The 13,814-nt window shown below is 32.2% G+C and overlaps 1 protein-coding gene across 1 annotated transcript; it reads right to left on the reverse strand.

Annotated features, from left to right (window-relative positions):
* Window positions 1–901: 901 nt before the first annotated feature.
* On the reverse strand, window positions 902–8,337 carry LOC131844462 (inosine-uridine preferring nucleoside hydrolase-like). The gene is made up of 8 exons (XM_059193362.1): window positions 8,142–8,337; window positions 6,280–6,387; window positions 5,233–5,332; window positions 4,219–4,387; window positions 3,855–3,971; window positions 2,388–2,524; window positions 1,244–1,430; window positions 902–1,109 (listed from the first exon to the last, which is right to left on the reverse strand). Exons 1-8 carry the CDS (start codon window positions 8,240–8,242, stop codon window positions 970–972), a joined length of 1,059 nt encoding a protein of 352 aa, XP_059049345.1. The 5' UTR covers window positions 8,243–8,337; the 3' UTR covers window positions 902–969.
* Between the last annotated feature and the right edge of the window lie 5,477 nt (window positions 8,338–13,814).

Genomic DNA, 13,814 nt, shown 5'->3' on the forward strand with positions numbered 1-13,814 from the left:
GATAGTTTAGTTATTGATGATAAAAACTATTGCTTATTATATACATCTGAATTACACTATTTATGTGTGTATTTAGTATAATGTATAATATATTGGAAAATTCGGGTCTTAAATCAGTCCCGTTTTCTTATACGCATCAAAAATATATTTTATAAGACCAATCTTTGAGATTTTTTTCTCTCCTACAAAAAGTTAATGAATCATGTAACGATAATTGTAAACATGATGTCAAAGATCTGAAAAATTAAATACCTAAATATCAGCCCCGAAGGATTTGTAATTGCTGAGAAAAATTAAGGTTTCTGAGGTCAATATTTCCGATGCGTCGCCTTAAAAGTTAGTTATTCTTTTCAGTATATATTATGAAATGTACTCACAAATTAGCACCACACACCGTCATTATATTGACTGACTTGATGCAAGGAATTTGGGTATACTCATGTACCCAAATTCTGTGACTTCAACTTCGACATTGATCTACTCGTACATTAACCTTCCCAGAGTCACGACACGCTTCTTACTTTGAAATGGGAATCTAGACAATACTACGTCCCGCTACCTAGTGCAATGTAGCGAGTGGCATTACTTCAAAATCTATCAGACGACCTGAATGGCTAATTCACAATGTTCATATCCGCTTCCTAAAGGAACTGCTGCCTTTACACTGAAACCCGGAAATATCCTTTACGACGCGTTCCTATCCGCTTCCTAAAGGCTGCCTTTAGATGACACTTAAGTTTGAGTTTAATGGCAATAAAATCTTTCTTTATCACTAAAAATATGTGATTTTCCCACCATACTTGATTAAAAATTAAAAAGTAACGTATTTTCTTTTTTTTATAATTAAATGGCAAAAGGATTGTCATATACAGCTTAAACATTTGTTATCATTATGAAATAAAAATAAAATTTAACTTTATCACTCTGTTTACTTTTATTTTCTAGGTATGAGTAAAATATAAATTTATATTATCTTGTATTAAGTTCAGCTGAGAAAACGTCGACTAGAAATGCTTGGTATACTTCTTTATTGGATGAATACACTAACTGGATAGTCCCGTTAACCGAAGTTGTATGATATTCATTAGTATTAATTCCTCTGTCTTTACCTGAAAGCAACAAAAATAGTTATATTTTTTAATTGTTTGGCTTAAATAGGAGCAAGTGAGGCAAAAAATATTAAGAATGTATGTATAAAGTGTTTGCTTATTATAAAATCACATAAGAAATATATGATACTTACCACATAATACAATACTGTTGTTCGAGTATTTAATTTCTTCTACTAAGCTGCTGTTCAATGCAATCGCCATGACGGCAGGATCCAACATGGCCCAGTAAGTACTCTGCTCTAAAGCTATTGTCTCGTACCGATTAAGTATTTGAATGGTCTTGGTTGGAATTGCACCTAATACTTTTTCACGCCATTCCTAAACAAAGCCTATAATTCAGTCTCAATTATATTTTTATAATTTTGTATTAATTATTATAAGAGTGTCACGGCAAAAAACTCAGATCACAAAGATCACGTGTTGAAATCTAACCAAATATAATTATATAATAAATTTAAATTTCTGACTAATTCTCCTGTTGCAGAAAATATAATCAACATATTATTATCAATTTTTTTTATATGGTCATGTTTTCCATAAAATTTTTCATTCCTAATTTGCCGAAAAGATACTGTTGTGCATTTTTATACATATGTATAACAATTGACATATATATTTATATGTAATTAATATTATGATATTATATATCTCTTTTTTAAGTTTTGTACGATGTAGTTCGCGTGGGTCTCTGTCTACCCTATTTCACACGCCAAGGGAAGGAAAATGAAATTATACAGCATGGAGGCATGGTGTATAAATCCTCACGAAAGGCAACTCAACTCATGAGTGGTATAATGAACATCACATGATAACGTAACTTTCATGATACTTTTCCTGTATATTACCACATAGGATCAGGTGTTGGTCCATCTGATACTAAGTGGTAATAGTTAATGATTTAGTTATTACATATAACATTGAAGATACAGGTAGAAAATTTATATAAATATAATATATTATAGTGGCGAATGTACGTACAGATATTTTAAAATATATTTATCATAGTTACTTTTAAACTTTCGTGTTTAATATACATTATTTAAATTATTAACCGGGTTTTAACACGAATAATTTTATGGCAAATAAAGGTATTTACCTCTCTCGACGTTTCGACTTCGACTAGGTTGCACTAGCTACATTGACATCGCTGTCACTCCAGTCAGCTCGTGACCACGGCTGTTGTCGCAGTCGAAACGTCGAGAGGGGTAAATACCTTTATTTGCCATAAAATTATTCGTGTTAAAACCCGGTTAATAATTTAAATAATATATTTACCATACTCGTTGCAAGCGATGTTAGTATTTCTGAGAATGGTACTACAGTGACCTTCTCTGGATCAGGATTATCTGTTATAATATAATAAGATTCCGGATCCATTGCTGCGTTAAACTCTGCTTCGGTTTCATTTTCACCTGTTAAATCATCAATGTATTTTAATTAGTTTATACCATTACTTTAACAAAGTGGTTTATATATCTCTGTCACGCCTGTTTTTGCCGCTATGCAATTTGCATTGAAAGAGGAAAACCTGTTGGAAGGTCGAAATGTGGCAAAGATATTATAACTTGTGGAGGCATGATATATTATTAGTCCTGAATAATAATAACACATGATGGATACAACAAACATGATAAAGTGGTATGTCAGGTACATGTGTCAGTGACAGTGGCCTAATCGTCAGAACTGGCCCGTGCCAGTTCTGACGATTAGGCCTCCGTATCGTATCGTATCGTGAATAACGTATCGGTATCATGAATAACGTATGTCACGTAACGATGAGAAGTCTATGGTACTGTTCAAGGTAGTTCACATTCAAGCTTTACATCAGGTGGGTCGCCATCTTGTTTGCAATTCTATTTGCTAAATTTTACTTACTATAAATTTAATACTAAATTTTATATACGTAATTGATCTCGGTGTAAATAGCTAACTGAGATAAATAATCTTACTATACCCTAATGTGTTTCCTGGAATGTTTTATGTGTTTTGAATAAAAAAACATACTTGTCAGTATGTGTTTTGCAGAATTTGTGTTATCGCACATCGATATCTGCTAATATACAATTATCATATGATACCCATGATACCACTCAAGTACCTAGGTCCGTTCTAGAACACTACAATGCTATACTTCTTATCCTAATTTCACTGTCTAATCGGACTCTACATACAAAATACAGCTTACAAAGTCTGCTGCTTGGCGGCTGAAATAGGTGAGATTGGGGTACCTAAGCAGCGATTTTTACAGTCCACATCTGGTAATTATGAACATTACTCACTTTCATTATTATATTTTAAGACCCATAAACATATATAATGTATACGTACATGATATTATAAATTAATAAGTGATTACAGCAACTTATAAGCGCTTGCTGCATCATAGGCATTATAGGTATATTAATAATAATAATCTCAGGACAATTCACACAGCGCCATCTAGACCCAAGTTAGGCTAGCTAAAGCTTGTGTTATGGGTACTAGATAACTGATAAAAATACATAGATATTTTTTTTTGGAAATACATACATAATATACATAAAAACACCCAGACCGACACAAACAATCATATTCATGAATACAAATGTTTGAGCCGTGCGAGGAATCGAACCCGCGACCATCGGACGTAAAGCGGTGTGCTAAACCGCTAGACCACCGAGGTCGTCAAATATATTGTCACACATTTCTTAAGTTATATGATCTTTTCTTTTTTAATTTCTTTCATTTATATGGTTTACTTACTATAAACATTTCCAGCACCGACATAGAGATGAGACAGTCTGCCAATGAAACCAGGGTCTACTTTGATTGCTAGAGCTATATTTGTCATAGAACCGATAGCTACAACTGTGAGATCACCTTAAACAGAATAAGAATATAAAAGAATAAAATATGGTGGTGTAGCGGTTTAACATACATGTCTTTCATTACTTCATCTTCATCATCATCGCAGCTCACAAGACGTCCACTGTTTTTGTTTCTTTTTTTTTCTTTCATTAATTAATAGACTTATTTTATTTTGTTTAATTCTGCTACCATTATCATGTGAGAGACCACATACATTTCGTGCGAAAATCTGATTAGATATAATTATTATTATTATTACCTTCATATAATTTCGACAGTTCAATAAGTGCTGATACAGCGTGTTCTCTTTGAGAGTTTATTTCTGTAAAATATTCATGTTCAATATCCCCTAAGCCGTCGTTACCAAAGTAATAATCACTCTGTATACCAGAAATCAATGGATGGATCGATCCTCTATATATTGGCACCTGAAATCTTATTAATATCATAAACGCGAAACTATGTGAGTACGGATGGATGTTTGTTACTCTTTCACGCAAAAATTACTGAACTGATTTTAGGGAAACGTTATAGTAATATAGCTTATACGCAAGAATAACGTATAGGCTATGAATTTCACGCGAATGAAACTGCGGGCACAGCTAGTATATAATATAACATACACTCCGTGAAAACGAAATTACTATCAGACCCATACAGGTGTACAAAAAAATATCAACATATTTTGATTATTTTTATTTCACGAAGCAAAATCTGGCTATTATTACTAACTATATTATTATTATAACGGGTGCAAGTGACATACCACTTTAAATAAAAAAATATCAAAATATTTTGATTATTTTTAGTTCACGAAGCAATTTCTAACTCGATGATTAATTAATTTATAAACAATATGACTAATTAATTTATAAACAATATGACTTCCATAGATAACTTTTATATAATACACAATAATACAGTGTATGCGCTGTATAATAAATGTACTATTGTTCATCATGATTTATCACTGGCAACTTAAAACCATTTTTTTACTTTAAAAAGATGTATATAATTTCAATTGCTATTTTGTGACATAAGAAAAATATACCATTTATTTACCTTTTTGCATCTGTTTAATTTATATAGTTACTGAGTAGATGCAATAGCTTTCTGCACATAAAGAACCGACATATAAACATATATGTCCATACTAATATATAAACTACAAATATAAATATTTTATGTACAAATAATATAATAATATATAGACATAAATTTTGCCTGTGTGGAAACGGGCATAGTTAGTAAATAATTGAATTATTGTACTTACATCTATTCTATTAATAATATTTAATATCCTTTGACTATTAATAAAAGATTGAGTTTCGTTGACGTTGCCGAAAGTGGTGGTCAACGCGACCACAGCAGGCCTGTAATGTGAATATATTTTTTTTTTATAAATTTCATATTTTTTTTCTCTACAGAAACATACATAATATAAAGGGATGCAGAGCCTTTGAGGCATGTATAATTCCATTATAATAGTACAGCATTCGTATGTATTATGTATATGTGTTCTCTATCTTATCTACTTCTACAGCTTGCCTTGAAATCTGTGAAATTACAGGATATATAGGCATTGATATATTGCATTTTTATATATTACCAGCTACCCACCCCGCTTTCGCATGGGTGTACATGTATTATACATACATATATAAACCTTTTTCTTGAATCACTCTATCTATTAAAAAAGCGACAGCGACTTCGTCTAATACTATGTAATGATTTTGAGCTGTTACTCTTACCATTCTAAAGTACTCTTTCTAAAGATTGTCTGAAATAGATTGCTTAGCTATGATACTACCTTTTGTACTATATCTTTTTTTTATTTAATGCTATTCTTTATCTGGTGCATTAATAACAAAAATATTTTAGGATATTTACACAGTGAGTCATTTATTCCCAAGCCAAGCAGAGCATATGTTATAGGGAATAGACAATTAATAAAATACTTAAATACATTCTTTTGGAAATGTATACTCATGTATACATGTATACTCGTAATATACATAGAAAATATTCAAATCGATATAAATAATCATATAACATCAATGAATACAAATGTTTGTACCATGCGAGGAATCGAGTGCGACTATCGGTAGTGAATCGGTATCGGTGTGCTCAACCACCAGATCACCGAGGCCTTTAAATAAAAATATTCCTTAATCTCGTGCAAAAAAAACCTTAAAACCTCATATAAATTCGTACAAAGATGAAACTATCCTACCAAAGGCTAATAATGTCGTATTTGTACGAAGATCCTCGTACGATTTGGGTTGGAATTCTACATAAAAATCTTAAAACTCATACATACCCATCAAAGTATTGTTCGTATAATAGTGCAATAAATATGGCCATGGCATCATCAGCTCCACCGTCGTGATCTATTAATATTTTAGGTCCTCCTTTAATTTTATTATCGCTGAAAATAAAATGTAATTCATTACAATGTCTCCCTCTAATAGTATTAAACAAAGGTGTAGTTTACATGCTTTCCATGCAACAGAATTTGATTCAGTTCTTATTTAGTCAATTGAAAAGAATACGAGCTGAGTTTCTTGTCAGTTATTGTCATCTCGAAATCTTCTCTATATTGAATCTATTTTGAATTTGAATTGGAGAGAAACTTATTTAAGTTTTTTATTTACAATACATGCACAACATTTATAATATATTTTTCACCCATGCGAGGCAAGGATTGGTCTCTATAAGATAAGAAGGGTACTAAGGAGAATTATATATGGACCACAAATATTGGACTTAGCGTGTCCAACGTGCTTACTAGTTGTTTTTACACGTATGTTCTATCACAGGGAAATCGGCTTTCACGCAAGAAAGATTGTGTATGTAAATGTAGACATAGAACGAGAAAGACTGCGCACTCGATTTTCAATCGTGAGTACTTTAGCATTATTTAAATAATTAATTATTATTGCAAAATTGAGGATCTGACTAGAGTACAAACATAATTATGGAGTTACTGATAATTTAGAAAACGTGTCTCTGGAAAATAAAATCTGTGGAATAAAAAATACATTTTACAAGAAAGTGAATTGAATTGAAACATTCGGGCTGTCAAGAGCGAAAGAGTGATCACAATAAATAATAAAATGCACACAAGACATAATAAAATGTATTCACACACGATTGCGCGCGCTGGCTTTCCCGCGCTAAATCAGCGCTTCTGATTGCGTGTGAAACAATATCTTGAGTAAAGGCAGATACTATTGTTTTTGTTTTTCATTTTCCCTTTGAAACTATATTGGTATTTATTTATATTTCCATTTTAAATATGCAATCGCGTGGACAGTTACAGCTGGTATGCAAAGATGAACATCCCGATTATCTTTTCTCAAAAATCAATTCTTCATCACATGACAAATATAGAAATGGAAATTGCAAATGGACCGAACTATAGCATTCACAGGCAGTTTCAGCCAAACAACAAAATGTTAGAACAAAATCCGCTGTTATCTAGACACTTAACACACACTTAGTACACGGTTTTAAAAAATAACTAAACCTATTACAAAAACAAATAATAGGCATTCCTTATATTACATATTTTTGTTCTATTCACTCGATAATTCTTTGCTACTTAATTTAAATTACACTAAATTAAACTCCGATTTTAAGTTTCTATTCAATTATTAAACACTTCCCATGAAACACCACACATGCAGTGGTTATTTTTATTGCTCTTTTTTATTATTATCACGTACCCTCTATTGGGTTGAAGCTAAAAATCAGTTTTTGTTCTCTTATAACAATCTTCCACGCTGAGCTTATGATTTTTTTATATTGCTGCGGATCGCTACTACTATGTATTGTTCATATTTATAAAAGAGTCTATAATAAAATTAAAGTAACAGATTATATTTATTATAACATAAAATTAATGTATCCCTATAATATTAAAGTGTAAAATAATTTGTCTCAATTACTATGTGAATAGGTACGTAATTTCATAATATTTGATTTAGTCGTTTTAGCGCCATGAGATAACAATCAAACTAGCTTTAACATTTATCAATATGTATATATTTGCAAAGTAAAATATACTTTACTGTATCAACATTATTTTAATATTATATTAAGTAAAAATTTCACTAATCTAATTTACAATAAAACAGGAAAATATCACAAAATAAGTAAAACAACTATAAAACCATATACCTGTTTAAATGCACAGTCAAAAAAACTGCCACAAAAATTACAGTTGCTATCAATAATACCGTCAAAATCCCAACACAAATATTATTATACTTATTCTTCATTTTATAATAATTACTGGGGTTTGTATCGTTATATTATATATGATATATATTGTTAATTCTAACTCAATTAACTAAAGAAACGTTCGAAGATATCAGACATTTTGTACAAACTGATGGCACCAAAGGATACCCTATGTAGACTGTAGATACAAACAGATTATTTATTTATTAAACGATGTATCACGCAATACAAAATCCTCCTTATCTACCGCTTTAATTGCCTACTCTGTCAATGTCGAGTAGCGTGCGAAAATGTATTCAAATGTTTAGGCATAGAGAATGTTTTCCGTCATAACTTTACATGATTCCTGAGCATATAAATATATAGACTGAAAATTTATTATATTTTTCTATATCGTATTCTTATGTCAATTATATTTCAATGATAACATAAACAAAATATGACTTAGACGTAAAACTGTGCTAGTTGCCAAGTTTCTTAACAGTTGTTGCTTGTGTTTAGTGAAAAATTCAGAGGTAAGAGATGAGATAAAAAAGAACAATACTAGACTATAAGGTACACCTTTATACAACATGTTTTTTCACGCAGTGCGCGCATTTAGCGCGGGAAAAACAACGCGTAATCGTGAATGATTGCATTTAACTACATTTTTTCACTCTTTACCGTGTGTTTGCATATATGAATAATGTCATTTCCCTTTTAAATTGTATGTTTTATTCTACTGCTTTTATTTTCTAAAGACAAAGACCTCATAGTTAGATCTCTGCAATTTTGCAACGTTAATTAACTCAAATAACTTTAGCAGCTGCGAATTCTCGGTGATGATTATTATTTTAATTTTAATGATCCTAATGATTTTAAAAAGTGAACTTTTACAGTTTTGGTGAGATTTCAAACTAATGTAATCACTTAGTGTAACACTGCTTTCACATTACGCTTATAATCAGAAATAAAGTTTATAATCTGTTTTATTTATCTACTCTATGGCCCGAGTTTCTCTGTATCCTTATTTACTCATGTGTCTGCCAGGCATAATCTGTTGAGGAGTGACTATAATTGTATTAATATCGACACTTGAAATGGTTGGTTGTGTTATTATTTCGCAAGTAGTATTAATGGTTATTTGAATCTAAAAGATTACATCGTATTGGTCTATAATGTGTTACGTATCTGTAATAATCATAAAAACGATGAAATGTAATATTTTATCAGACTTTATAATGGTATCTTTAATATCATTAACTTAAGATAATATTAATAATACAAACATTTTAATATTTTTTCCATTTGAAAGACGGAATATCATGTACCTATTACTTGAGTAGCTGTGATATATATAAATACGTATATCTATATATAGTGAGTAAACATTGAATATCATAGTAATATGTTTTATCGAACTCTTATAATCCTATTTGCTGTACCTGACCTCTTTCCTCCATTGAACAGCTTCACTGGGGTAATGGGGACAAAAATGGGGGAGAGTGCCCTTTAAATCCTTAAGAGGGCTTATATTACGAAGTCAGGGCAGCACTAAGGTTCTAACCTCAATTTATGCCATTCATAATTTTGATCACCGTTAGAATGAGTCTTAGGACAGATTAATATCATAAACAGGGAGGTTAGTAGTGGGGATTTTGATCCCGTTGTTAGCAATTACCATGAAAGGTTAATCTTCTCGCGGTCCTTCCAGGAAGTCATCGTGGTTATTTCTTGGTGGTTAATCATTGATGGGATAATAGACCTAAATGTATCGACGCTTATCCGGTCATACTCTACTGGTTAACCGCTACCGTTCTATTATTTTCAATTATAATTCAATATACATTAAAAATAAGAAATAAAACCGTAAGTAACGTGTAAGTCAATCGATATTTTATTTATTTATTTATAATGTAAATACCTTATTATTATTATATTATATATATTATTATTGTGCCCTATTTGTAAATACCTTAGAGACTAACATATATATGTAACTAGCTGTCCCGGCAAACGTTGTTTTGCCTTAAAATAAAATAAAATAATTTATGGGTGGAATACCCCTAACATTTAGGTGGATGAAAAACAGATGTTGGCCGATTCTCAGACCTACTCAATACGCTCACAAAATTTCATGAGAATCGGTCAAGCCGTTTCGGAGGAGTCTGGGAACGAAAACTGTGACACGAGAATTTTATATATAAGATAATATTATAAATAAATATATATATATAATAAATCGTGAACATGGCACTGATGACGGCAATTTTTGCCAATGTAGCACCTTTACACCACTCCTTTCAGCAAGTACCTAGTTGTTCACGATGGTGGACAACATGTTAGTGGGGACTAGGGTTCATTCCCGGGAATTCTCGGGTCGAGAATTCCCGGGAAATCCTTGGGTTCTGTTCCCGGGAAATCAAGCTCGAGAAAAGTCGAGAACTCGAGAAATCAATATAGAAATTAAATTGACGTTTGTTGTATTGCGTGGCGGCACAATAATACAAGATATTAAGGTTTTCTTTCATGTATTTTTTTTTTGTTTTACAGAAACTATTTTTGTTTACAAGTTTAAGGTAGATTTTTTCTAAATAACCAGCCAAAAATGGTGCTGTCATTATAAATATAAGTCTGAATAATATTAGGTCCTAAAATATGAATGTGGTGTTTTGTAAGGGAAGTATTTGTTTTCAAAATATAACATGTTTATTTAATCAAACTATGTACCATTGCTATTTATGCACTTTTGCCATCTCATAGGTACTTCATTGATCCCTTTACTGAAAAAAACATTTGAACGGGAACATTTGGACATATCAATAAAATCTTTGTACTTTGGACTGCCTCATCGGATTTGAATTTTTTCCCAATCAGTTATCCAAATTTTGAAAAAAATGGTAATCTGTTGGAGCAAGATCCGGGGAGCAATTGTAAAGTCTTAGACATTACAATTGAATCTCTTCTAATTTGGTAAATGTCAGTTGTGCAGTGTGTGGTCTAGCGTTGTACTGAAGCTGCAGTAGCCTACGGCGATTGACCAGCCTCGGTTGTTTAGCAGCTAGCTTTTCCATTATGGTTTCTCAATTGCTGACAACACACATCTGCCGTAATCATCTGGCCAGATTTAAGAAAGCTGAAGTGAACAACACCGGAACTAGTCCACTAAACGCTCGCAAGTAACTTTTTTTGGGTCAATTTTCGCTTGGGGCAGGATTTGGTTGGTTTGCCAGGGTTCAGCCATTGCGATGAGCATTTCCAATTATAATACAAGATCCACATCATCACAGGTTCGATTTAAAATCCCTTTATTATTATGCCGGTTGACTAATGTAACGCAGCAGTCTACGCGAGTTTGTCGATCGAAACGCGAATTGTCTACTCAATCCTAGAGGGACCCACCTTTTAAGCTTTTTCACCCTCCCAATTTGCTACAAGTGGATTAATACAGTTTTGTCACTAACACCCTAACTCTGACGTGGTTTGCGATGGATCTGCTATCATAGTTACCAACCTTGGACTCCAGCCGCCCACGGGGATTGTTTTGCAGGTCGAAATTTCCAGAACGAAAACGTTGCAACCAACAATGCATTGTGTTTTCTTTTGCGACACCACCACCATATACATCATTAATCCTTCGAGCCGTTTCTGCAGCATTAGTGCCATGGCGGAACTCGTACTTGTACTTGTAAATGACGCGATATTTTAAGTTTTCCATTTTGTAAGCTGAGTGACCCAAAGAAAAAACCAAGCACATGTATTACGGTTTTCGAAAAACAAATGCATGAGTGAATAGCCGTATAAATTTGAAATTGAAATTTCTAACCAAAGAGGAGATATTTAAGATCAAAGTGGCCAGTACGACAAAACGCTAATTTCATATTTAAGAACCTAATATATTTCAGTATTTAAAAAAAAATGGCTTATTCATAATATGTATAATGTTTTTAAATATACCTACTCAATAAAAGTTTTATAATTAATTTTATAGTTAAATTTTATAATTAATATTTAACAAAAAATGCAGTGGTTTTCGTCTCAAATGAAACCACTGAGTTTTTTGACGTTATTGGAATAAAAAATAAACCAAACGTACGTAAATGTAAATTTCTCGACAACCCGAGAAGACCCGAGAAATTAACCTCGAGAATTCTCGAGACCCGAGAAATTGAAAAGCTCGAGAAATCATGAACCCTGGGGACCCGGGCCATAAACGTTTTGAAGTTCATGTTGTGACTCGATTTTAGCTGCGTCACCCTCATTTTTAGATTATTCTTGGACTAGATATAGTCGACAATGTCCTTGTTCCTTGCTGCTTTAAAACCCGCGCTACCGGTTTATGCTAGGGTAAAAGTAAACGCACCAATGAAGAATGATAAGATGAGCATGAAGTAATGTTTATCACGTTGATTTTCAGGGGTATAAAAACTTAATTTTTCAGTTTTTCCGTACTTATATATTGAAACAATATATTCAGCGCCATCTATAAACATGCAGACCAAACTTTTCCTACCTTCATCTCGTAGTGTATAAGCTAACTTTAAGTGTTTATTAGTATACGCTCACTGGATAGATGGCGCTATGAGGCACGCATGAATCATGGCTAGAAAATTTCTACTCCGTTTTCACATGTTCTTGTTTACTTTTCAGTGAAACCTATAATTACCTATGTATTCAGGGATAAAATGTTAAAAGTCTCTTGAATGTAGGTCTTTCTAACTATGATGCCGTCCATTGACGTTCTTAGATAGTATTGTGTTTTACATTTTTTTTATATTCAGACCGTTGTAGGTAGTAAGTACAAATCTAGCCGACATAAAAAAAAATATTTTAATTAATTTTCCTGACTAACTCTCCGCTTATGTAAACATCAATAATCTGATAGTAGTAGGCTCGCCCCTGCCACATTAGACTGGAAAATATCAATAATTTTTAGGATTTTTAAAATTCCTGCATCCATTAATATGTTTATTTATTAAAAAACAATATCTTACAATCCAATAGGTACATAAGATCCAATACAAGGTTTCAGAGATTTAACAAAAGATTTTTTTTAACCTGAAATAAAATCTATATCCCATACAAAATTAACTAAATTTTCAATCTAGTAGATAATGTAGGTTCGTAAGATTTCATAATAGTCAGTAATCTGGTGTCGTCATTCATGTAAAATAAGAATTAACTTGTAAACAGATTTGATAAGATAAAAAACTAGGCTATTGTTACAATCTACCTACAAGTATAGGTTTACATATATAAGGACAGTCATATAATATTAGTGTGAACTAATTTAATTAAACTAATAAACGAATGAACTAAAATGGCTGATTAAATTTGCGGTCGAGGTAGGAGCAATAGTTATATCAGCGAAATCTCTCTACAATCTTCTACAACTGCAGTAAGTTCTAGACTAGAATATACAGCTACAATAGTACAGCTGAATAGACAGGCTTCTTTCAAATTTAGTTAGGCAGGGAGAGATACACGAGTTCAACACACGTCAACTTATGTCAACAAGGGCCCCCTACACACGGGTGTAACCATTCCCGGGAACTGCTCGGAGTTTCCCTCTTTGTCACACGTTGGACCCAGCTTCCGCGTGATGAATCCATAATCCATGGAATTCTAAGA

The sequence above is a fragment of the Achroia grisella genome, unplaced genomic scaffold (assembly GCF_030625045.1).
Source record: "Achroia grisella isolate CSIRO2021 unplaced genomic scaffold, CSIRO_AGI_Agris_v1 utg402, whole genome shotgun sequence".
Classification (NCBI taxonomy): Eukaryota; Metazoa; Arthropoda; class Insecta; order Lepidoptera; family Pyralidae; genus Achroia; species Achroia grisella.

Excerpts from the sequence above, each read along its gene's own strand:
- LOC131844462 (XM_059193362.1), bottom strand. The coding sequence starts at position 8,242 with ATGAAGAATAAGTATAATAATATTTGTGTTGGGATTTTGACGGTATTA. Across the intron at positions 6,388-8,141 it reads TTGACTGTGCATTTAAACAG|CGATAATAAAATTAAAGGAG; the intron begins GTATATGGTTTT and ends TTTTATTTTCAG. Across the intron at positions 1,431-2,387 it reads CATCGCTTGCAACGAGTATG|GAATGGCGTGAAAAAGTATT; the intron begins GTAAATATATTA and ends GGCTTTGTTTAG.